The sequence below is a fragment of the Pteropus alecto genome, unplaced genomic scaffold, assembly GCF_000325575.1.
Source record: "Pteropus alecto unplaced genomic scaffold, ASM32557v1 scaffold71, whole genome shotgun sequence".
NCBI lineage: Eukaryota > Metazoa > Chordata > Mammalia > Chiroptera > Pteropodidae > Pteropus > Pteropus alecto.
Genome location: NW_006433024.1, coordinates 1,648,360 through 1,674,685, shown reverse-complemented (window position 1 = coordinate 1,674,685; position 26,326 = coordinate 1,648,360). Strand labels below are relative to the sequence as shown.

The 26,326-nt window shown below is 46.2% G+C and overlaps 1 protein-coding gene across 3 annotated transcripts in view; it reads right to left on the bottom strand.

The window, feature by feature from the left end:
• SLC6A5 (solute carrier family 6 member 5) overlaps window positions 1-26,326 on the bottom strand; it is a 45,761-nt gene that overhangs the window by 927 nt on the left and 18,508 nt on the right. For all 3 annotated transcript variants that reach the window (XM_006907975.1, XM_015586363.1, XM_015586364.1), the window contains 9 exons: window positions 25,797-25,929; window positions 20,233-20,367; window positions 18,400-18,503; window positions 15,268-15,392; window positions 10,146-10,258; window positions 9,256-9,387; window positions 8,263-8,362; window positions 5,725-5,825; window positions 1,662-1,829 (listed from right to left, as the gene is read on the bottom strand). In XM_006907975.1, the coding sequence (XP_006908037.1) occupies window positions 1,662-1,829; window positions 5,725-5,825; window positions 8,263-8,362; window positions 9,256-9,387; window positions 10,146-10,258; window positions 15,268-15,392; window positions 18,400-18,503; window positions 20,233-20,367; window positions 25,797-25,929 (1,111 nt within the window). The remainder of the gene's footprint in view (window positions 1-1,661; window positions 1,830-5,724; window positions 5,826-8,262; window positions 8,363-9,255; window positions 9,388-10,145; window positions 10,259-15,267; window positions 15,393-18,399; window positions 18,504-20,232; window positions 20,368-25,796; window positions 25,930-26,326) is intronic.

Here is a 26,326-nt window from a genome sequence, read left to right as displayed (position 1 = left end):
AGCGGACTTAAAATAATGGGAATGTCTCTAATCCTTCAACTGAACTCACGGAAAACACTTCGAACAAAACATTTTTTAGGAAGAGGAAAGAAAACATATTTCTGACTACATGAGAGGGAACAATTATATGTTTATTACCTATTAAAGGGAAGCTGCTTCTTATAGCTGTTAGTTTAATCTCCCCTTAATCATCCATTTGCAACCTTTGTGTCCCAAATCAACCCTAATAAATTTATATAGCCGACTCATCAGTTTAGAGAATTTCATTCTAACACAAAAATAGCAGAGGCTAAACCAGCTTCTGCTCAGAGGGAAAAAGATTTCTAGGTCGGCTGGTGGAGAGGTTCACCTGCAGCACAAGCCATTCCTGAAGGTCAAGGAGGCCACAGTAACTGACCTCAAGCGGACAACGGACTGAACCTCCTGAGGATGAAACCCTGCTTACTGCTTCGGTAAGAAGACTGCTACGTCTTCCTCTGCCAGCTGTCTCCATCTTTAATCTGGTGAGGACAAAGGCTACCTCCCCGGCACGTAGGCATCTGTGTCACAGTTATTCACACACTTTCCTCATCCCGCATCTCCCCTCCCGAGCTTCCACAGGATGCTCCAGAGACCTCTCTTTTTTTTCTCAGTTGGGCTGAGAAAGAGCAAAGCCCCTCCAGCTGTTCTTCACGACCGTCTATCGGCAGGTGTTTCTGCACCTTGGTCTAATCCAATGCCTCCCAAACGTGACTGTGCATTAGAATCACCTGGGTAGCTTGCTAAACTATGGACACCAGGGTCCCACTTCCCCAAGACTGGTTCGGTGGAGCTGAAATGGAATCTGATCATTCGTATTCCCAGCGAGCTCCCTTGTGGTGCCGATGCTGCTGGTCCCCGGGCCAGACCATGAGTAGTGCTGGCCAGGTCCAAAACGCCAAGTCTGGATCTTCAAGACGGAGGCAGTACTGAGCTATTCCTAGCATGTCTGAGCAAGTGACTTGTCATAAATAACAGAAGACTGACCACACTTTACTGGTGGCTCAACAAGTGGCAATCCCCTTCCTATCCACTCTGGAGTGAGCATGGGGATTTTTTTTTTTTTCATTATAAATGAGAAATGGGTCCAGCAAGGGATTAACTGACAAAGAAAAATAGGGCTCACCTCATACCAGTCATCACATTCTATAGACGGTGACATTTTAATCAGCTTAGACCCCCCTCAACCATCCCTAACAACAGGCACACAGGTAGGGGTAATGATTTTTAATGTAACAGTAATAGATGTTTGGAGGGAGGAGGCTTGAAAATAGAGAAACATCAGGAAAGGGGGAATCGGATGTGTGGTTAAAAACCAAAAACTGGGATTTAAGCTGCAGGTGAGGGGAGAGGAGGAGAAAACTCCAGGAAAGGAGACACTCTGATCATTTATTTCCTAGAGCTGTCACCGCACTGTGGAATAACATAATAACAATTCAGCCTGCGGATTGGCTGAGTGCCTCCATTAGAGAAATGATACATAATAAAAATGGGTTTAATAGAAACAGAGGCAACTGTAATCACTTAATCACCAACACTCCCTCTGTAATAAGTTTACAGAATCTTTTGATTTTTAATGCACAGAGCTCTCAGAGCTTCTCCATTGGGAGGGGATGACAGGGGAAAGGGGCTAACAGAATTACCTCAATAAATCTGCCAGGAGCCAGATGCATTTTGATCACAAACATAATTGGGATCCAGATAACAGAACAGGCGAGCATTAGCCATCCAAGCACCATGGACCAGTTAGGGTAGCGATAAGAGCCATAGGTCATGGGCTCCCACTGGTAAAAGCTGAAGCAAAGGATGAACTAGGGAAAAAGAGGAACGCACGTGTTAGGGTGGTGATGTGAAGTATTCCTTCATTTAGCAGCCATGTATAGAACCCCTGCTGTGAGTCTGATGCTTTCATACCTATCATCCCATTTTACACCTATAACGACCTTGAAAGAGAAGTATTATTTATCCATTTTCCAAATGAAGAAATTGAATTTCAAAGAGGTGAAGACAACACACACACTTAGCTGCTGCCCCTGCATTTGCCATCCCATAGGAAATGAGCAATGCATATGCGTGTATGTACACACAGACAGGCTGAGAAGACACATTTAGAGGACCTACACCAAGGTGATGGATGGATAGAGGTGGGAGGGGGGATGGTGGATGTTTTTAAGGGGTCGTCTGTAGTTTCTATAATGAATAATAGGCTTTTGTTACAAGAAAGAAATTCATTAAGTTTAGTTTTTAAAAAATGAATCCACTCCTCCTCGAATGGGGAATGGCCTGCATCCAGGAGCTCCCTCTAAAGCTGGCTGAGATCCAGAGGGGTCCCTAAGCAGTGACCGAACTGGAAGACTGGCCCAGCAATAAGCTGTGGGACAAAGAGAATAAATGCCCAGTTCCCTCTTAACTGCCTCATCACCAAATGATGGGCTGAGAGCCTGGATACCAACAGGCCAACCTGGGCTCTACCACTAATGAACAAGGGCACCCTTATGTCTCAGATTCTGTGCTATAAAATGAACGTATTTCACACTCCGTGTACAACATTAGGAATGTTCTAGGAATGACAGTCCGGTATTTACTCAAGAGTTCCCCCTCAGCTATAAGAGAGGTCATGATTTATTCTCTGCCCATTATCTCCTATCATTGCATCCTGGCTGCAAACAGCAGTGAGAACTCTTTGAAGACTTGGTTAGTGCAATTGAAAAGAAATAAGGAAGGACATGTGCTGAAAAAAAGAGGCACCAAAAAAGACAGAGCAGGGCTTCTAACTGCTCCTGCCACGCCTTTGGGGGGCATGGCCCCGCGAAAACTATGTTCTTCCCTGGATTCACGCTGCCTATGGCAGCATCGGCCTAGAATAATGTGCCTAATGATAATGACATAAGTCCTTCCTTCCTCCCCACCTTTCTTACTCCATCTTAAGCAGTAAAGCAACTGCCCAAAAATGATTGGAGTGAATTATGTCAGGAAAGATAATACATAGAAGTGTTTTGGGAAAGTGTGAAGCGCTATACAAATGTAAGTCATCTATATTACTGCTGCAAAGACCAGGCTGCTGGGCCGAGTGAGTATTTCAATGCAATAATAATTCAATATATTGATTCAAAGCAACACAAGCCTGAAGACAACTGTTGAAAAAACTGCTCTCATGGAAAAGATGCCTCACTCTGGGCCCCTTTGTAAACACTTGGCTCTAGAGTTATAAGCTTTAGTAACTAGTCTATTGGAAGTATGGCCTAATGTATTTATGGTAAGTTGCTCCATTTCATTTACTATATAAATAGCAATACATCTGCTTATGTGTGAGCATAATTCACTAACGCGATCCAACTATGTATACAATAATTGCATGGAGAATATTTATAGCTCTATAAATCCACGAAGGCACATATAAAAATAATCATTTTTATTTCAGGGGTTTCAAAGTAATTTAAACTCATAATCTTACCTCATTCCAGTACACTACAAATATCCATTTTACAGAAGGGCAAATGGCAAAAAATAAGTGTTAGGCTTGGTCCTTTGATACTCATTTCCAGTTGCACAAATATCAGGTCGAACTTATCTGTGCAAGCTTGCTCTTGCCATAAATTCCCCTCTGCCAAGTCAGCTTTGATGAAACCCCATCCTCAGATGAGCCTGGCCATAAGAGACGATAATCTAGCCACTGAGTCGGCCCACCCTGACCTTTTGCTGATGGCAGCCCAAAGAGGCTCTGGAGTGAGACTCGTTAGTTGAAGATGATGCCGGAATTGACCACTTCTGCTTGTCCCTAGCGCCCAAACACAGAGGGGAATCTCATTTAGGATATTTTCTGGACCTCTCCACAAGTCTCTGATGTCAGCTTTATAATAGATATCAAGTAAAGCACGGTATAGTTGATGGAACTTTCTCAAAAAAGCGCCTAGAATTCTTATTCTTCAACATTCTACTCTTAAAGAACATTAGATTATTTTAATCACAAACTGGATAAACTCCAGTTGGAGATAAAAGCATTGAGTTTTTAGAGATTAATCAGAGTGTGGGCTAGAGGCCTAGACAGCGCTGAATTCAATTCTTAGCTCTGTCCCCTGCAGGCTTTGTGGCCTTGGGCAAGCACCTTAGCCTCTCCAAGCCTCAATGCACGCAACTGCAAAACAGGGCTAAAATCACCCACCAAGCAGAGTGGTCAGCTTTAGAGACAATGTTCATAAAGTGCCTGCCTCTTACTAGAGCCTCTAGTGATGTTTCCACAGAATGTAATCAAATTCTCTGAAGCTTAATCTTTTCTAGGACAGAAGAAAACGTATGCAGAATCTAGAACAGATTGTAACTTTGATTCCACCCAAGAATAAATCATATGTAATAGTAACTTGGCAAAGCTCAGCAGAGGTGGGGAATGCCAGAGGCGGGATAGTATCACTTTTTTTCCCACCAATTAGATAAATTCAAATTCTTCATACACATTCTGGTCCTGAATTCAAGGGACTGGAAAATCTATCTTCCTTCTTTTCAGCGCTCACGCCCCAAATCTGGTGAGACTTTTCAGACAAATTACGGCCTCTACAATGTGAATACAGATGTGAGCGTCAGTACGGTATTCGTGTCATGCAGAGGGAGATAAGTGCTGAACGGTTTTTCTGTCTAAACTTCTGTCTTTCCAGAAAGAAGTCGAGGTGTTTTGATTAAAACTCACTCTGTGGTAGTGGGGGAAAAAAAGGAAAAAATATTTTTTCTTTACAATTTTATTTCCATCCTGACTTCCTTTAGAGAAACTGGTACTGTGTAGTAGAATAAAGGTCTTAATCTGGTTTCTACTGCCACCTGCTGGGTTCAGTCAGAACTACGCCTGGCTTTCTGCAGCCTCGCACAGATGACACACCCCGCAGGCCAAGGAGGAGGAGGGGGAAAGACAAGGTCTCCATCAATAACTGTGCTTGGAGAGTGGATTGAAGCGAAGCCTGCAGCCTATGGCACAATAAAGGAGGTGACAAGGTGCACATGTAAGTCCCTATGCAGATTTACTGACACACGAAGGGCTCTGATCTTTAAGAAGATGAATGTCAGATACTCTCAAAATGTCATTGCCACACTTGGGGATGACAAAATAGTTCTCAGAGGCAATAAAAATGAACAATAAAAATCTAATTTATGCCATATTAGTTGCAGAGTGGCTGTGTCGAGTAGTGGTTAGGAACAAGAGTTCTGGAGCCAGATCGCTTGCATTTGAACCCATGCTGTGTATTAGGTGTACGCTGTGTGTTAGGTGTATACTGCTAGGCAAGTCACATAACCTCTAGGTGTCAGTTTCCCTGTCTGTAAAAGGGAGATGATTATAATGTCAACCCCACAGAGCTGCTGTCGGAGAGAGATGTGGTGATATACTTAAAGCACTTTGAATGGAGCCCGGCCCATGGTTGGCGGTGGGAAATGTGATTGTTATCTGCTCTCAGTACTTGAGGCAGATTGATAGAATGGGAAATGTTCCAGGAGGGTGCTCCAAACTGTACGTGAGGCCTAGCTCTGCACCCAAATGGCTAAGCACCCTCAGGCAAGTCACTTCACCTCTCTGAACCTCAGTTTCCACACCCAGAAGGCAATAATAATAATACCCACCCTACCAGCTTCCCAGGCTCATATGTAGGCACACGCTTTGTTCAAACATAAAGCACCACATAACATGCAAGGTGCCATCTGCACGATGAAGCATGCGATCCTTACAGTTAAAATGGTCGGGGTTACAAACGCCCAGCAGACTTTCCAGAAAATGTTTGGCTGGAATCCAATCATCATCTCTATATCTTCACAGAATCTTTGCAAGCCTGCAAATAGATAAGTGGGGACTGAGCATGAGGTGCAGTGGCAGTGGGCGGGGGGTGGGGGGGCAGCCCTAGAGCCCCTCGCTCAAGTGCTGTTTGCTAGAGACGGCCCCAGACTGGTGTCAACATGACCCCCATTATGCAGGAAACTATCAGACAAATGACTCACCACAGGAATAGTAAGAAAAATTGGGCATCGAAATAGATATTAAATACTCTCTATAGTGAGGTTCAAAAATGTCATCCCACAGTGACAGCTAAGACACTCAGTGTCAGCCGGGTGTCTCAGCACTGCCACAGCCTGGCTTATGTACCGCTGTTTTCAGAGGTCACCTTATGAGCTTAGCAACAACTTGGACAAAAACAATTAAGATTGCAGTCAATAAGCACAGTGTATTATGAAAGCCTTGGGATTTACAGTGAGAAACACTGTACACGTTTTTGTTTTGTCCCCCACCGTCCCAAGGTCACTCTTCCATGAGTCAATTTCTCTTTGCTCTGTGTACGATGATAACCGCAGGCAAAGCCCAGTATAAATTCCGAATGGCCATAGTCCACTCTGTCAGCACTCAAAGGACTGCCATTTCCCTGGTCAGTGATGGAGTTAACTAGAGCAACACCTAGAGAAGATAGTTATTTTCATGCCCCATGTAACCACTGCCCCACGCAGACCTGGTTTAGGAAGGTTTTTAAACCACTCCTTGACAGAAAAAGCTCTTGAGGAACAGTTTTAGAGTTCAGCAGTTTCTTGCATTGTTTCCCAAGTTCAGAAATGTGGCTTCCTCAGAACTGTGAGATAGCTAAACTGAAGGGACCTGAATGGTCCCCAAGTTTGAGCTCCTTCTTCAGTGTCGGCAGATCTGACCGGTGGAACAGCAGCCTCAGCTTAATTTTCCTCATTCCTTCGTCCTATGGGCCATTTATGTGGAAAGTGGGCACCCTGCAGGTCAAGAGGGGCAGAGGCACCCCCACTTCCTCTCTGCCCCCTCCCATAAAGAATAACCCCTGTACCACCTCAGGCCTTCTTCTCTGAGACTTTGGCCACTTGCACCCTGCCCCCCAGTTCGAAGTCTCTCCCAGCCCCCTTGAATTTCTGGATCCTCTGCCCTCAGCCCCCTGAGAGGCGGGGAAGCAGTCTCTGGCAGCTCCTCATCCAGCCTTCACTTGACATCTCTTACCTTGCCATCACCTACCTCCCTGTGCACCTGCTGTGCCAGTTCCCTTCACCTGACCAGTGCCCCCAGCCTACCTCAGGCCAGACTTATCCCTCCTGGCCCTGTTTCCTCAATGCCTGCCCTCTGCTACGTGAAAGTGGGGAGGAATGATATATGAGAAGATAATCTCTTGCTGCGGTAGAAAGCAGAGACTGTGGTATTCCTTCAGGTAACACAATGGTTCATCTCAACCCCTTAAAAATGGCCCTGATTATGTTCTATACCTTGATCTGGGTGCTAGTTACATAAGGGTAAAAATTCATAGAGATGTATATTCAAGATATGTGCTCTTTCTTGTATAGATATTATACTTCAATTTTGAGGTTTACCCCCCAAAGAGTCCACCGTAGCCACTACCGACAAAATAAATGGATCCTGAGACCTTTAGTGGCCCTCAGTTCCTGACATTTACTGCTACTCCATGGCAAGCCCAGACCCAGAACATCTGCCAGCCCTTCATGACCGTGAACCTCCAGGACTCGCTGACGACAGCCATCACGGAGGACAGCCAAGCCTCGTGGCCTGTGCTGGGAACAGTTTCCAGGATTCACCAAAGGCAGCTTTTCTCAACTCACTCTAAAAGTTCTCAGCTTGAGGTGAGCTTCCTGCTCCACTTTAAGGTAATCCTGATGGGGGCCCAATCACGAATTTTCTACACAGAGGAAAGGGCTCTGGACCAGAAGTCAGGACCTGTGCCTCTAACTCTCTGTGTGACCTTAGGGGTGGCATTCCTCTTTTTGAGTCTTTGATGGTTTACTAGAGGACTGAGCCAAATGAGCTCTTAGGGCCTTTCTGGAGAGGTCAATCCATGATTATGGAGGTTCCAAGTTCTTTCCTTGTGTCCACAAGCAAGAAGTGCATGCATTGAGCAGCAGACCTGATCATCTTTGAATGTTTGCTTGTATATTTCCTTCAGTATTACCGACACCTTCAATGAGTGGCCTCTGGACACTATAGACCCTCTAGGCATATGTGAGGGGAGAGAACCAAAGGAATAGAAGTCAAAGCCATTTCTCTGTTAAATCTGGGTCCTGAGACAAGCTTGGAAATAAAGGTGCAGCTCTCTTACGTTTCCTAAGTAATAGCAATTAAGCCTGTTCGTTGTCTTATTAAATCTGGAAAACCCACTTACTGACACAAAGTTTTACCTGAGAAGCAAGCACGGTAGTTCCCTTACCACTTACTGACACAAAGTTTTACCTGAGAAGCAAGCACAGTTCCCTTACCGTACACATAGGAGATCCCCACAAGCTCAAAAATGGCAATGATGACGAGGGCATAGGAGGCAGCATATGTGTCCACAAGCTGAAACATGTAAATTCCACCCTGGAAGGAAAGCAAAGCAACCATCATCAGGGGGCCTGGATCTAGTCTCTCTCTCACTTCCAACAGGAAAGGAGAGTTGGGTACACAGGAGTCAAAGGCTCTCCCCTCCCTAAAAATGATCCATTAAGTCAGCCGGAGGCCTCGTCATGTTAGCAGAGCCGTCCCTCAAGAGACTCTGAGCCAATCAATAGATGAAGCAGAGAAAATGATCTAACACCTTACTCTTAAAAGGCAAAGGTCAACATCTGCAGATGTATATGGGAAAGCAGCCGGATTGCTTCATTTTTGCTTTGAGAAACGGTTGATCATTTCTACCCACATGTCTGCATTTGATTGACCTTCATATAACCTTTAGATGTCTTCGGGCAGTACTCATTCATTTCCCTGCATCTTTATCGCACTCTTTAAGTCCCTCTACAATAGGTGAAGCTGAGAGACCATCTCATTCCAATCCATCATTTTACAGATGAAAAAACTAAGGCCCAAAGTGGTGACTTGCTCAAGGTCACAGAGAGAGCAAAAGCAGTACATATACTGAGTGAGTGAACACTCAGTTCACCAACATACTCAGGACTAGAAGGAACTCAGTGGCTGTAGAGTCTTGTTTATAATGAATAATCAACTGGAAATTTCTCTGGTCGGTAAATTTGGATTTTCATATTTCTTAAAGTAGGACACACCTGCCTTGTTGGCTCAAAAAGGCTACATCTCAATTACAAAGATGCTACAAGTAGTGCTAATAGCCAAGGCAACCTATTTCTCTCTGTGGTCAGATTCCCTAATGAACTGGTGCCATCTATGCAAAACAGCAGTGATTTGGCTAGTATTATGAGGTGTGGGAGCTAAGGACAGAGAGGCATCAGGGCCCCCCACCCGCCCTCATCCCAACTTACTTGAGTGATCATTGGAAAGCCCATGATGAAGAAACAAATGCAGCAGCCCAGAGTAAAGACTGGCTTGTGTGTTCGCAGGTACTTGGGGAACTCGTCCGAAATGGAGGTCACTATGGTCTCGATGGTGGCAAACTGGAATGATGCCAGGAAAGGGGAGCCTGCGATAGACCGCCCGACCCAGAAGGGCCCCAAAGCCTTCATGCCTCCCCCAGGGGAGTGGTGTCTCTGTTAGGTTTGGTTTTTAGGACAGCCTAAAAAGCCTTGTTAGGTCTAAAAGGCCCTGTTGGGGGTCCGGCCCACAAGGCCAGCTCGAGGACTCCAAGCCAGATATAAGCTTTAGAAACCATGTCTCCAGCCCTCAGACACCTCACTCATACTCACCCATCAGGATATTTGAAGCTTCGCTTTGTATTCATGAGATGTAAATTCGTCTCCTCCTTCAGTATATCTGCATTTGACCTTCTACTTGAGGAATACCCCTCTTTGCACCCAACTACTAAACTCTGAGCACCTGTCAGCATGATTTGTAGCAGTCTCAGCCCATAGCAATTTCCCTAAAATTGACTTCATATTATTTTCCCTTTTCCAGCCCCACAGAATTTGCTTTGTCAAAATGACACCAAAGCAGGAAGTACACAGGCTAAAATTTACACAGAGAACGAAGAAAGAAATAAAAGGAGAGAGGATGGCTCCTTGGCACCATCACACCAGTCACCCACAAATACAAGTTTATCCTGAGCCCTGGAGAGGTACCTCACCATCCCTACATAGCTGAGGAAAATGTTCAGGTACTGCTAAGCTCATCCCCTGCTGCAGGCTGGATGCAGGATCCAGGAGAATGGGGTCTTTGGAAGGACCCTGGGGCACGAATGGAAGGGGAAGGGGCTCACCATGGTGTCAAGTCCAAGAGTGAGAAGCATCAGGAAAAAGATGATGGCCCAGAATGGAGAGAGGGGCAGCCTGGTTAAGGCTTCCGGGTAAACCACAAATGCAATGCCTGGCCCTGGAAAGAAGAAGACAAATGATTGCAGACAGGCCCAGCTCCAGGCCCCCTCTTCCTGGAAACCCACAGGGCCCCCTCTCCAGAGAGATCCTGAGCTGTTACTTATTGTATGCTGTTCCCACTGGTTATTGTTTTTTTACTCATCTCTACCCATTTCCCCAATTAGACCTCAAGCTTCTTGAAGGGAAGGACCAGGGGAATTAGGTCTACATCTTGGGGAACTCAGAGGAGAGGCTCAAAAATAGTGCCAAGGCAAGGCTCTGTCTCATGCAAATAACACAAAAACCCCATCTTTGTACTGATGAGTTGGGGGAGAACATAATAATTACCCTCTAGAATGGTGATTCTTAACCATGGGACATTTGGCAATGTCTGGAGACATTTTTGATTCTCACAACTGGGATGCCAGGGGATGATACTGGCGTCTAGTGGGTTAAGGGCAGGGGTGCTGCTAAGCATCCTTCGATGCATGGGACATTCCTTACAAAACAGAATTATTCACCCCAAATGTCAATAGCACTGATGTTGAGAAACTGCTCTAAAGGTTAGAACATGCCCAGAATGACATCACCTCCCCCCCTTTAACTACCCTTTCTCCTATTCACCCCTCCAGGAGAATCCATTTACATAAAACATGAATCAATCTAACAATTTTAGGATCTTGTCCCACAAAGGCTTGGTAAAGAAGGTGCTACATCAGTTCATGGGTAACTAGCTGGGGGAGAAGGGGTGGCAAAGCATAGTGTAAGGATTGAGAGTTTGGGCTCTAGTGGTCAAAAAGACCTGGATCCAAATTCAGACTCCATGACTTACCAGCTGGGCAACCCTAGACAAGTTATTTAATTTCCATAAGCCTCAATTTTGCCCATCCATACGATGGAATAGCAACGGAGGACCTCACAGGGTGGTCATGAGGGACGGATGAGAAAAGCACAGGCACAGCCCTGAGAATGATGCCTCACACATCATCGACACCCGCGGAATATGAGCTTTCATTATGAATGGACAATGAACTTGGAATTTAGCAGTTCTGATTCGGGATTCCCCAAGAATTACGCGTGTGGTCTTGGAGGACACCGGAGCTGCAGTTTTCTCTGTCAGCATAAAGCCCCGCTCTCCCCGTTCCTGTCTGCTTCACAGCCTCCGTGAGAAGATTACTGTAACCCACAATGGCTAAAGATCGGCAGCTGTAAATTTCCTTGTAAATAGAAAACTAAATGATAATGGGCAGAGACAAGTGAACGCTGGAGTAATCCCCAGCCAGCACACATCTAGAAAACAGAAATCGTAGCACCTGGCGTTTTTACAACTGAAGCATTAACAATACTTTTTAAGCTGGAATTTATGAAGGTGTTTGTTCCTAATGTTGCCAAAAGCCTTGGGGCATTTAAAGAATAAATCCTCAAATGCCTCGGATACCCCTGCTTTATGCATTTATTATGCATTTATTGGTAGAGCCAGCCCTTGGAAGGCTCCCTATGTGAACCACAAAAGAAAAGTCTGTTTTAAACTACAGTTTGAAATAGGTCTTGAATGCAGAACACCGAGAAAGGCTGTCAGTGTCCGGCAACAGTCGGGCCCTTAAAGTGGACAAGAGGTCTTGAAGTGGCCACTACCGGAGAACCTTGACTGATGGCTTTAACAGGACTCAGTCCTTTGGGCTTTACTGCTTTTTCAGGACAAAAATGATTTTCAAATACATGGCCTGCTTCAAGTTCAACTGCCTCCCTAAAGTATGCAGGGGAAGGCATCACTTTCAGCCAATTCTATTCACCCAAGATGGCTGGGGAGCGGATTTTAAAAATACATTTTTTATATTATTTCGTAGAGTTTATTTTTTTTTTTTTTTCAAAAGATGGATTGTCTGAGCCACAGAGAAGTTGTCCCCAGACGAGGTCCATACATCTGGTAGAGGCCAAGTCCTGTTTCTTTCCAAACCCACTGGGAGGCAGTATGACGCAGTGGGTGGGTACAGGCTCCATTTCCCATAGACTGGAAAACTGACGCTGCCTCTTGCTAGCTGTGGGACCATAAGTGAGATTCGTTCTCTCCGGACAAACCTCAGTTTCCTTATCCACCCCGTGGAGATAACAGTTCTAAGAGAATTAAATGTGTCGATGCAAATAAAGGGCTCAGAACGATGCCTGGACAGTGAGGACTCGGTAAGAACAGACTGTGAGAGAATAGCAAAGGGGCTTTGCAGACCAGCAACACGACAGGCCCCCAGAGACCTACAGCGACGGCATCCTTTATTCTAGAGAGCCACTAAAGACACAGCCAGGGGCTCTGGTCAATGCAGTATGTCAAGACCCGCAGCACACCGGGAAAGGCCACTCTGCCATGAAACCCATTAGAAACGGATGGGTTCTCAAAGTATACACCACCTGAACTCTTGTGTCTTTGGGTGGAAGGGTTGGCATCCAGGTGATAGACAGATGGCTGGATGGTCAGGCCTGTTTGAGAGTGTTTGTTTTGATGAACAGGGTCGCTGGACTATTCGGGGGCAAGAGACCAAGGCAGCACTTCCTAGTAGTCTGGTTACTTGACAGTTACCACCTACACCTGGGAACTCTAAATACAATATGCACATTTGTGTCCATCTGCTCTGGTTCAACTCAGTCTTTCTGCTGCTGGATGAGCATCTTAGTAGGGCTTTGGGATGGATTCTGACCATGAGTCATTGCTCCACAGGCAGCCATAGAGATGACTGGGAGATGACTCTAAAAGGCTGGCTTTCTAGGAAGCTGCTTTTCTAAAGTAGATGGCCCCTTCCCTATGCCCATTGTAAAAGGAGAGGACAGCTTGGTCTTGTCACTGATCCTACCTTCAGCCCCCCAAAACTCCGATATGGTCAAGATTTGGGGTAATGACTGTGACAAAAATGTCTCCCTTAGAAAGGAGCAGTAAACAAAATAGAATATCGTTAGATCATCAAAGCAAACCTGTTTTTGACTAAAGACCAAAACGTAGTTAAAAATGTGGGTCAGCAACAATGTACTGCATGTCTACATGCCAATCTTGCCCAGCTAGGAGGGAGAAGGGCTGGCATTTAATGCAGGCCCGACCCCAAATCTCTGTCCTATATTCATCAGAGCTTTCATTATACTGGGGAAATCAGACAAGCCTGCAAGTCACAGAGAAGAATGCATACAAATTCAGATAAGCAGGGCTAGCTGCCCCCATAGGCTCCGGGAGAAGGTCTCCTGGGACACTGCCCTCCCCTATGGAAAACGAAGCCCACTGTCCCTGGGCTGGTGACAATGAGAAACTATCAATTATTAGCACAACAAGTTAGAACCTGTTAGAAGTGCTCTTCTCCCTGTTAAAATCAGAGGAAGTAAAAACAATCTGGAAAGGACATTTTTCAGAGAGAAGCATAGGCAATTGTCTGATGCTTTCTATGTAAAGGAAAAATAAATTCCATTGCGTTTTAGTGACATGTGCCCCCAAGTCCCTTTCCTGAATCAGGAAGGAGTTCAGACCTATTAACTAACATGGAGTCTCAGGAATTACTCTGGGCACTTGACTACAATGAGCTCGATAATGTCAAAAAACAAACAAACAAACAAAAAAACCCCTGAGATCTGCTAGAAAGTGGGGCAGGACCAACCTGCTCCAGCTACTCTGCTGGGAAGAAATGAGGACAGCTGGGGTGGCACAGGTACCCCTGAAGACAAAGCCTTATCTCCCCTCTCTCTCTCCCTTCCTGCTCCCCAGGAACTGAGAATTTTCTGGGAGAGGCATTGGCTCAGCTCCTCTAATTTAGTGCACTGCTGCAGAACCCAACATCCCTGGGCGTTCGCAGTCTCTCCAGGGAGAGATAATTACCCCCCTGGAACAAGCTGACTCTTTAACTCTTTGAGGCCTGCAGAGCATCATCAGTGCCACTGAAGCGGCAATTAAGTATCCTTGGGGAGAGATACTTAATTGTGGCAATTAAGTATCCTTGGGGAGAGATCCTTGGCTGGAGACCTGCAGCCCACCAAGAAAGTGACATTTCCAGGGCTTAGTTTTCTCACGTTCTTGCATCTGAGCTGTTTCCTGAGAATTGCAGTGAGCTACTTGAAGAAAGGTAGCTACACAGAGAAGCCTCTCACAGGTGTGCACTCTATCTTGTCTGGGGCCCTCAGTCAGGTCCCCACAGCCCCTGGCATGGTCCCTACACTGAGGCATCTGCTAAATTATCATAATGATAGGCAGGAGTCACAATGAAATCTCTTAATCCAGGAAAACCTACCAAACACCTATATCCTTTGTAGAACAACGCTGGGTGGAAATAAAGAGTTAAATAAAAATACTAAACACTCTCTCCAAAATGCTGTGCTAGAAATATGGATTAAATTAGATTAAAATGAACTCCCTCTGTAAACTTAAAAGCGCCACACAAATGTTAGCCATTAATACAGGGATGACTTGAGCAGAAAGCAGACATTTATTCTTCATCCCTCCGACTGCTACCATCCAACCTTTCCACCCACTGAGAAAAAAATGGCAGGTCTGCCTTGCTAACTAAGCAGAAAACCCTGAGAGCACATTTGACCTAACAATCAGGAAAGTGCTTTGTCAGGAAAAGGATGCTCTGAAGTCAATGCTTTTATGAAGCATTAGCAAAGGGTCCTCTGCAAGGAACGGCATTCTGCAGCAGGCAGTGCCCAGCCCAGTTCCAGGGACGCTGGTTTGCCTAATGACTCTTCTACTCACACCTAACAGATATAATAGGGATAGACCTTAGGCTGGAGCTGAGTTAAAAAGAGAAAGAGAAAATGAAGCAAAGGAGAGGGAAGCAGGACAGGGGCTTTTACAGCAACCCCTCTGGTTAGGGACCTGCCAGTCCTAACCCCGCGTGAGCTTCTGTTGAGGATATCTCTGTCACTCCACAAAGGAGGACCCAGGCTGCCCTACCCTCCCTCCTGTTCCAGAAGGATAACTTCCCAGCAGAGCATAATTAGGATCTGGTGAGGTGAGCCTGGACCCTGCCCTGCAGCAACAGGGTGATGGCTACACTGTACCTTGATCTGCCACGTTCTCAATGTTGACCTTGCGTTCATTGGCCATGAAGCCAATAACTGAGAAGATGACAAAGCCGGCAAAGATGCTCGTGGCACTGTTGGTGCAGGTGACAATTAGGGTGTCCCTGGAGGAAGAAACAAGAGGTGGCTGTTAGGTGTGCTTGGTGAGCAGAAAGGGATGAGGGGAAGGGCATGCAATCTGTGCAAATGTGTCCTCGCGTACATGCCATTCCTAAACGTGCATATACTGCAGGCTGGCTTCATTTTCTCTTATTCACAAGGAAAGGAACAATGAGTCCTGACCACAGACTCCTTTGGGCTGAATTTATAAGCACCAAAAGGCTCAAACAGATATCCCCTAACTGCCCTGTTCCAGGGCCTCTGGCTCCACTGCCGTAGAATCAGATCTCCCCTCACTGCAGTAGCAGAGGCAAGTCTGTCCATCAGAGAAGTTGAGAGGATGGGGTGTTTCAGGGACAGAAGCCATGGATGAGAAAAGAGACGGCAGCAGGATCAGAAAACACCACCAAGGCATGAGGGCAGCCTGGGGCTGGCGCACTCCAGCCGAAAACGGCAAGGGGAAGTGGAGGGGGAGGGAGACCAGCCCTCTACCTTCACGCCAGCGCCCTCTGCTGGCAACAGGTAACAGTTTTCCAGCCTGCCCTGTCCAGCTACCCTCGATTCAAGAGAGGTTACAGCTAGATGGAGCCTCAGGGCCAAATTCAAATCCCGATTGTTCTACATGTTAGTGGAGCATGACCTTGAGCAAGTCGTTTCTTTCCACTCTGCTTTTACATGGTGGCGATGGCCCTACCTCCCTCGCAACTGTTGCAAGGACAGAACAAGATGATGCCTGCACAGCACACAGCCAGGTGCAGAGCAAGTGCTCAGGAAACGACCTGCTTTGTCCCCTTAGTTTACTAATGAGGAGACTGAAGCCCAGAGGAAGGTAATGGCTAATTAACACTTGGAATTCATGATTGGAATCCAGATTTCCTGCCTCTCAGCCCCGTGTTCTTTCTGCTACACCGCACAGCCTCATTTTTAAACAAAGCACAGAGCAACGTTTTCCCCTTTGATGATGTTCAGACTGATTCTTGGGTCATTAGTTAATGAGCAGCCCCAAGGAAGTTCAACACACCTTAGTCTGGCATTCCAGCTCTTATGGGCTGAACTGTGGGCCCCAGAATTCACATGTTGAAATCCTAGCCCCCAGGACCTCAATATATGGAAGTCGTCAGAGTGGGCCCTAGTCCAATATGACTGGTGCCCTTATAAGAAGAGATTAGGACACAGATACACGCAGAGAGGGAAGACCGTGTAAAAACACAGGGAGGAGACGGACGTCTCCAAGTTAAAGAGAAAGGTCTCAAAAGAAATCACTCCTATGTGAAGTAGAGCACAGGAAATATAGTCAATAATACCATAATTACTATGTATAGTGCCAGGTGGGTAGTAGACTACTTGGGGGGATCATTTTGTAAATTATATAATTGTCTAACCCCTAGTCCAATATGACTGGTGCCCTTATAAGAAGAAATTAGGACACTATGCTATATACCTACCTGAAACTAATATAAAATAATATTGCACGTCAACTCTAATCGAAAAATACAAATTTTTTTTAAATGTGAGAAAAAAAAAAAAATCAACCCTGTCAATACCTACCTGAAACTAATATAAAATAATATTGCACATCAACTCTAATCGAAAAATACAAATTTTTTTTAATGTGAAAAAAAAAAAAGAGATCAACCCTGTCAATACTTTGATCTTGGACTTCTAGCCTCCAGAACTGTGAGGAAATTCTATTGTTTAGGTGATCCACTCTATTTGTTATGGCAGACTGATAGGATCTCTCCAGCCCCTGTACACACACCTTCTGCTCCAGGCCGTGGCCTGCTCCTGCCCCACGTCTCTATCACACTTGTTCCCACCTCTAACTGATTCTGTCTCCTAAAAACATTCCTTCTTCTCCTGCTCCTGCTAAAATTTGGTTCAGTATAGATCTCACTTTTGTGAGGCGATGTCAGCCCTCATAGGCCACAGCTTAACTATAATCTTTTCCTCTTCATTGACAAAATATCTCATACATTATTTTAAAAATAATAATGATGATGATGATAATGGCAACTATTATGTGCAAAATATTTCTCTGAGAACTTTGCATACATCATCTCTTACATCTCAATGAAGTATTATAATCTGAATTTTATAGATGAGAAAACAGAGCCTCAAAAGAAGTATATTGCCCACATCGTGAAGTTTTATTAAATTGTGAAGTCGTAACTCAAATGCGATTCCTTTCTCCCTTCTTTCCTTCCTTTCTGCCTGCCTTTCTTCCTTCCTATCAGCCCCTGCAAGAGAACGGATCTTATTTTCCTATTGTTTGTCATGGATATATTTAACTTTCAGATGCCATCTCCTCCAGGAACTGTCCAGGCTCTCTCAGGTCTTTGGGGGATCCAGAGCCCTCCTAACATCACACTATCCAAATGTCACCATCATCAGAATCACTTGAGGATCCTGTCTGAATCCTGTCTGAATGGGCCCATCCCACCTCTAGACATTCTGATTAAAAGATCTGGGGGAAGGCTCAAAGTTTGCAGTTTTTCAGCATTATTGAGGTATTACTGACAAATAAAAGTGTATTATATTTAAAGTATACAGTGTGATGATTTGATATATGTATATGTTGTAACAGGATCCCTACCATTGAATTAATTAACACATCCACCACTAAGGTACTCTTTTCTTACAAGGGTCTTTAGAAAATATTGAGTGACTGAATGACCATACTTCGTCAATGACTACCATACAACTATACCCATGGACTAGATAGCTTACAACAGGACTCTCCCAGGACACAGCTAGCTGCACAGTACCTCCAGAGAGGCTCAGTCCCCTGCCATGTGTCAGAGTCAGCAGTGCAAGTTGGGTCCAGGCTGCCAGAAGCCAGCAGCTGGGCCTTGGCAGGGGATTTTACCTATGCCAGAGGAAACTCTCTGGTTCTACTTCAGGTGAAGTATAAGGATGTGGCCTCAGGTGTCCCATGACTCAGTCTATTGTTCTATCCCCAGGCCCTATTTCCTCTCACCAGCAACCTCTGGGGCTTGAAGTGCCTTCACATACCTGTAGCAGTTGTTATGGAATTTGTTGTAAGAAGAGAGAGTGATCAGGCCCCCCCATGCAGCGGATAAAGAGAAGAAAATCTGAGTGGCAGCATCTTTCCACACCTGGGAGGCAAAAGGGGAGAAGAGTCAAGGTCACTGAAAGGGGCTGGCCCATGGGAAGGGAGTCTGCCATGACAAGTGACACTTCTCCCCAGGGAAGACACAGTCAGGGACAAGATGACTTTTGCACCAACATAAATAAGACACACACATTATTTGTGCTGGAAGCCCAAAAGGCAGTAAATTACCTGGGAGATCTCAACTCCGTTCTAGTCAAAGGAGAGGAATTCGATACACTATACACACATTTCATGCTTCTGTTTCCTATCATGTAAAACTAAACAGAAGGGGAGAGCCCTTTCTTTAGCTGCATATACTCTCGAAAAACAATTTGCAGCAGCAAGATATATTCGTGGATACAAAATAGAAACCTGTTAAATTGACATTCCTACAGATTACAACTGCTATTAAAAATTTGAAATTCTACAGCCCCTCATCTTAAAGCAACCTCTATAGTGTTCCATCCTTCTTGAACTTGGCTGACATAGCCTCTTGGTTCTCTTGGTGATTTCTCTTAATTGTCTTCATAGAACTCCAGGAGACCTCTCAAGAGTTTTCGAGCTAGAGATTTATATGATTTGTATGATGGACTTCCCATCATTTTCATAAATGAAATCTGGTTCTAAAATTGTGCTTAAAATATGTGAAGACAAAGTTCAAGTCTAGACCTACCCCAACATCTATTCTCCCGTATTCCTTAATAGCAAAGCTGTGGTTTTATTTAAAGGCAGTCATTCATCCAGCTACACGACCGCCTCCCAGCATCGAGAGGATGTGAAGCTAGGTGATAATCATATTATTTAGTTTTTGGCCAATGATGTGAAAATCAAATGTGATGTGAGATTTCTGGGAGTTACCCAACTTTTAAAGAGAAGGAGAGTGTCTATATCTACCCCTTTCCTCACCCCTTTGTGCTACCTTGAATGCTGATATGATGGCTGGAGCTCTGGCAGCCATCCTGAAGCTATTCACTGATGACGGTGGGGCAGAAAGACAGAGGCCTGGGCCCTTGACTACACTATAGAGCCACCCAACCCACTAGGCTGCTTTAGTGCATGCAAGTGAAATTAACTTCCATCTTGTTTAAGCTGCCATTATTTGGAGGTTTTTTGTTATGTGCAAACTCAATCCTAGCTATGTGTTCCTAACGTATCCTAGAAAAGCATATATTTCTTTAAGGTGAGAAAAATCACTTCTTATTAAGCAGCCACCTCTCTCATTTGGAGGTTTCTGGATTGGGAATCTTAGAGTAAGATGTGTCTGTACAGAATATGTCGAGATAAATACAAGTGTGTACTGGCCCTGTGTCAGTGTGCCAGAAGTAGTCAAATGTGTCTGAGCCCTTTAAAATAGAATTGCTTGTGGTCTGCCTAAGTGCTGTTATTTTCCAATCAGCAAAACTCCATTTCCAACATACTATAATTAGTACCAGATAAGGGGTATGAGGTGGCCCAAAGCTATTAACGGGATTTCATTCTTCATTTCAGCCTCTGCTGCTACCCCAGATGTAGGACAACTATTCCAAGAATCTGAAAATCCCCAGCTGCCCACTTCTCATTAAAGATTTCCTGAGTGCGTAACATTCTAAGATTATCAGGACCTTGTGAAAGAGAACAGTGAGATGCCTATAGGAAGAAGTCTGACTCCTTCTGTCCAACAGCGTCCCAGCTCAGGACCCGTCCCCATGTGCCATTCCCCCCATGGGCATGTCGTAACGAAACCATAAGCCCACCGTGGCATCCGTGAGTTTCTCCCACTTAGGTGTGATGAAGTACCAAATTCCAGCGCCAGCTCCAGGCAGGGTGACTCCTCGGATGAGGAGAATCACAAGCACGACGTAAGGGAACGTGGCCGTGAAGTACACCACCTGGAAAAACCATCCAACAGAGGGACCGTACTGAGCAGACCTGTAGAACATGCCAAAGGAGCATCACCAAAGGTCAAGTGGCATCTGTCACCTGGAAACAGTGCCTGATGGTGAGGGCAGCCAGGTAGTTTTCCCCAAACTCTGCCAGGGCTGGGGACACTGGGAAGGTACTGGGACCAAAGATGAGTCAGAGAGAGCCAGTGAAGCCTGTGGGAGGACACCCGCGGCTGTGGGGTGCATGAGCCTGCAGTGTGGATGGTTAGGGGTGAGTCAGCTGCTGAGTGGACAACTAACTCCCTGAGGAAACTCCCTCCTCAGCTCCTACCCCACCCTCTGCTTGACACCCCAAATTCCACCATTAGAGATGACTCCTTTTAGCTTAAGCCTTCCATTTTTGTTTATACAGACATCTTAAATGAGGCAGCCTGGTAAGGTGAAAAGACCCTGATCTAAGAATTAGACACATTTAGATTAAAATGAAATCGCACCTCTGGTACTGAGAGGCTATGAGACCTTGGACAAGCTACCAAGCTCCTTGAATCTGTTTCTGCATCTGTAAATGGGGACAATAGTACTTTTCTTAAAAATAAATGATCGTGAGGATTAAATGAAACCCTAGCATAGTGCCAGATTTATAAAAGGTAGTCACTAAATATAATTAAGGTCGACAAGCATTTACCAAGGGCCTACTAAGAACTGGGTACTTTGCCAGACATTAGATGCGTAAAGATGAAGGCATTCATGACCTGGAAGACCCAGAGACAGCGTCTGAATAATAGGCTAAACAATACACAAAGGACACTATGAAGTTCCAGAGGAGGGCATTGTACTCAGCCTGGGAGTTAACTAAAAGATTCACAGAGAAGACACATAAGATGGCTCTTAGAGGCCAAGTGCAACATGAGCTGGGGCGAGGTGGGAAGGAGAAGGAAGTGAGCAAGCAGGTGTGTGAGGGCAAAGTTCTAGTCACTCACTATTAGAACAATATAAAGTTGAGGCTAAGAGTGAGGGAGGGGCGCTGGAGACATGGAAGGAGACTCTGTCATGGGAGGCCTTGAATGCCAGCCGAGGGATGCTCCTGGATTCTGGATGAGAGGGAGGGACCAGAGTCAAGAAACATTTGGGAAGTAACGTCAGCAGAACTTGGGGACTGTGGTTGGATGGGGATGGGTGGGAGACGCTTTCCTTCCTTATCTGTCAGTCAGGCTGAAGGAAGGGCTTGGGATCAGGACTTGATGGATGGAGAGAACAGCCTGTGAGAGCTCAGGCTCTACAATCCCCCGGGCCTAAGTTCAAATCCCAGCTCTATCATTTACAAGCTGGGCCACTTTGAGAAGTGATTTAATCTGAGTCTCAGTTTCCACACCTGCAAAGCGAAGTTAATAGCATATTCCTCATGGGACTGTTGGAAGAGTACAATGGGACAATCCATTCAAAGTGCTACCAGCCTGGGGACAATGGAAACAGAAGCGCCACTTCAGTCGTGCCTATGACTCACCAGTCCTAAGTTTAATAACACTGACAACCTTAGGCTCACAAGCCGGTTACATCCCCCAAATGCATTAAAAGACACAAAAAGGATGAGGTTAAGCTCCCGTTTCGGCCCATCAAACCCTCTCTGATCCATGGGGTGGGTGGATACAGCCAGCTAGGTGAGCGCTGTTGGGTCACAGATGCTCCATTCTCACCTGCAGCCTTCCATGCTGGGGCACCTGGAACACCAGCCTCCTGGGAGGGAGACAGAGACCCCACCGTGCACTGGCTGCACTCTCCAGAGCCTGTCAGGAGGGCTCCAGAATGGCAATGACAGGCAGGCACCAGGATTTCAGGGAATGCGGACTGATTTGGGAACTGGCAGGGGATAGACTGAAGGTGAGAGTTAAGAGTAACATATATCTCTTAGGGCCATTTCATTAAGCATTTGGGGTGTATCAGTAAGCATAACAAAGACCCCCATCCTCAAATAGCTTTTATTCTAGCTAGGGAGATTCACGGTCAGTGGTAATCATAATAATATCATTGGTGGCATATATGAAAGTGATGAGTGCACTGGGAAGAAAGGAAGTAGAGAGGGATAAAGAGGGGTGGGACGTGGGAGGGAGGACGCTGGGAAGATGGCCATACTAACTTGGCAGACAGGCAAGGCCTCCTCGAGGAGCTGGCCAAGACTTGAAGGAAGTGAGAGTAAGCCCACTGGGAATCTGGAAGAACATTCCAGATGGAGGGAACGACTAGAGTAAGGCCCTAAGAAGGGACTGTGCCTGACTTCTAGGAACAGCAAAGAGGCCAGTGTGGCTGGGGCGGAGCACAGGGAGGAAAGGAAGTCAGGGTAGGTGGGTCACGTGGGGGACAGATCCTGCAGAGCTTTACCCTGTGGGAAATGGGAACTGCCGCAGGAATTTGAGCAGACGAGTCACGTGATCTAACCTTTTAACTGAACCAGTGGCTACCTTGCGAGTATACTGCAGGGGCACAAGAGGAGAAGCAGGGACAGCTGGCTCTTAGGAGGCCACAGCGGCAATCCAGACAAGGGACAATGATGGCTCCAACGAGGTCTCAGTGGAACTGGGAGAATGGTCAGACACTGGATATATTTTGCAGAAAAAGCCAACAGAATTTCTTGACTGATTTAATGTAGAATGGGTGGTGGGAGAAGCAATGATGACCCCAAAGTTTTTGGCCTCAACACATGAAAAGGGGGCATTGCCATCAGCTGAAATGGGGTGAGTTGCAGGTTAAGGAGAGATGAGAAGTTGTTTCTTCCTCTAAACCCAGTTACTTTTCAAGGCCAAACTCATTCTGGCTACAGACCAGGGGTGGGCTGGCCTCCTTTACTCTGCACTGCTACCTCCAGAACAGGAGGCGGCTTCCCTGCCCTCCAGGACAGCAGTCTCCCCTCCCTCCTTGCCCTGAAGCAATCGGATTCCTAGGGACTGTGGGGGAAGGGCAGCCTGCTCCCTTCTAGTCCTGCCAAACTTGCTACTCTCCCTCCCTTTAAGTAAAACCCTTCCATGCATAAGCGAAGCCCATCCATGCCCAAAATTAGGAAACCCCAAAGCATCTGACATTTCAGGAGAAAACCGCCCACCGCAGGATGGCCCAGGCTGTCCTCCCAGCTGTTGGATGCAGCTGGGGAGAGGAGATGTTTACAAGGGCAGGGCAGGGCCCTGAGCAGTCTGACTTCCTCACCCCACCAAGACACTAGGAGCAGAGTAACAACTAAAGAATACCTTTCCACCTCCTGACCACATGGGGCTGGTGGGAAGTGAAGAAAAGGACATGACTGAGATAGTGGGGCCAGCAGGAAGAAAACCCCAAGACTGGCACCAGCCTAACCAGCTAACTGTTCCCATTTGACTATTGGAGACTGTTCAGACTCAACCATTCCTGGAGCTCCCTCTGCGGATCGGCTATTAGTCCCATTTGCATGGTGGCAAACTGAGGCTCAGGTATCTCACAAGGAGTTAAATACCTCACTCAAGGTCTCCCAGCTGGAGCCAAGATCTAAACTTGAAGCTTCCTAACTCCAAAGCCTACGTTCTTTCCATTAATGCCCCTCTGTGGGCCACACGATGGGACACGTGAGACAGGGCCAGGATTAGGAAGAGGCAAGTGAGGCACTGAGGGTGCAATTTAAGGAAGCGCCCACACTCAGGGTCCAACCCAGCCCTTGCAGGAACTTTTTGCCACCTCAAATTTCATGCTTAGGTACTTGCTGGCCTCACCAGGCCTGGGCCCTGGTGTGGGGGATGCCACTCACTCTGTAGATGGGGGTCGGGCCCACAGTCTGGTTTATAAATCCTGGGGATGCCTCAGATCTGAGCCAGGTGTACATGGAGGCATTATGCCAGCTAGTTCCCTTGTTTGGGGGCGGGGGGGCAGCTTCCGAATGCACCTGTTTCAGAACGGTACTGTCAGAGGAGTTAAACTTGAACAGTAATGAATTACACTTGGCAGGAGTGACAATGTCTAGTTGATCTGAGCCTGCTGGCTTGACACCTGGCTGCATTTTCCTCACAGTGGGAGCCCTGAACAGGTGGTAAGGTAAGGCCCCACCAGCCTGTGCTAGCTAATTAGGTTAGCTTTGTGTTGTTGCCATAACTCTCAGGCAGAGCAGCCCCTGAGGTCAGATGGGCTGCATTTGACCTTCAGGCTGCCTGCTTGTGCCCCTGCCTCTGGAATTCTAGCTGCTCAAAGGGAGACTGAGATCTCCTGGGCGACAACTGGCCACTCTGATCTCCTTAGGCCCTGAGCAAGAGGAACTGAGCTTATCTTGATGCAGGAGGAGGAGGACAGAACTGCTGCTTAGACAAGTCTGTTTATGGAATTACAATCACAAGGAATGCGTCACAGTAAGAAGATCCAGCCAGCGCATTCACCCTGGCTTTCAAACGATGCTCCGTGATTAATGTCTGCACACTCCAAGACAGTGTCATTACTTCTGGTGACAGTCCTCATTTAAAAAAAAAAAAATGATCATTGATTCCTAGCTGGCCACCTTTCTCAATGAAGCAGAGAGATCAGTTAGCAAACCTAAAAGAGAAACTTACCTGCTCCGGGCTACTCAAAAAGTCCCATTCTGGAAAGCCCATAAAATCTAGCACCAAGGATTAAATTTTAGATCAAGGGAAGACACTGGCTGTAACACCATCATAAATCATCACAGACGAATAGAAACACTGTGATCTTCGCAGCAGTACCCAATGTCTTGCTTTCGTACCTTGGGACTGAGCTTAGGGTAGAAGTTCCATCATCTCCAGAGAGGCAGCTAAACGATAGCTCAATGAGAGCGGCCAAGTATCTGCCCAACCAAGATCCCACTGGCAGGACTATATAGGGTCATTATGCTAAATGACTGAAAAGGGCTGCTCTACATTTTAGTTCAAGTGCCATTGGGCATATCCTAAGGTGGAGGCTGGAGCCACGTGTGGTGGAAAAGTGTTGGGCTGGGGGTGGGAAGAAAGGCATGAAAGGCTGAAAACATGGTGGTTGGGAGTGGGGAGAAGGGAGGGATCCACTACTCAGTTTTGGTCTCTTTCCAGCCTCTTGGCAGCAGCAATAACTAACCTGGCAGCCAGACTAAGAGGCAAAATGCCGGCCAGCAGCACTAATTCTAGAGTTCAGGGAAAGTGACCAAATCAGATCAGGGAGGTCCCATCTGCTGGACGAAGTAGAAAGAAACCAATCCCTGCACCCCCCACCCTATGTCAGGGGCTCTGCGCACATTTTTTTTTTTTCATTTAATCATTAAAACAGCCCTGAAGGAAAGATGTTATCATCTTATTTTACCCACAGGAGTGAAGCCACTTGCCAAGGCCCAACGGCAATGCCCACGTCTCGTCTCTTCCCAGTGCTCCTTTACCTGCTCATGACACAAACACCCCTCTAGATGTCCCAGAGCTTTCTCTTAGATAAACACAAGTTCTTACTTTTCCTGAAGTCTTGATTCCTTTTGCCAGAGACGCATACACAATTACCCAAGCTAGGAAGAGGCAGAAGGCTAGTGGCCACCTGATCTCTCCAGGATATTCAATCCCTGCAGAGATCTTCAGCACAAAGTACCTAAGAATGGGAGAGAAAGTAAGGAGGGAGGTGACAGTCTGCAGGCATTTCTCTCCCAGCAGAGCCAGCTGCCTTGACAAACTCCAGCATCCCTACCCTCCCCATTAGGGATCTTATCAGATCGAGTTGCGAGGGATCCACTAAAATGGGCTCCTGCACCCACAGTTGTTTGCAGAGAGACCGACTGGATTTACCCTGTTCTTCATGATGTGCTGGGAGGCCACTTATGTCCCAAGACAGGCTCTGAACAAGACTATGTCAGCTCCGCTGTCACCAGGAGCTGCCCCCGGAGAAGTACAATGAATCCAACAGCATCGAAGGTCCCAGTACAGGTATTACCAAGGTTGATGTCTTTATAGAAGGTCATATCACTAATAGAAACTGTAAAATGTTCAAG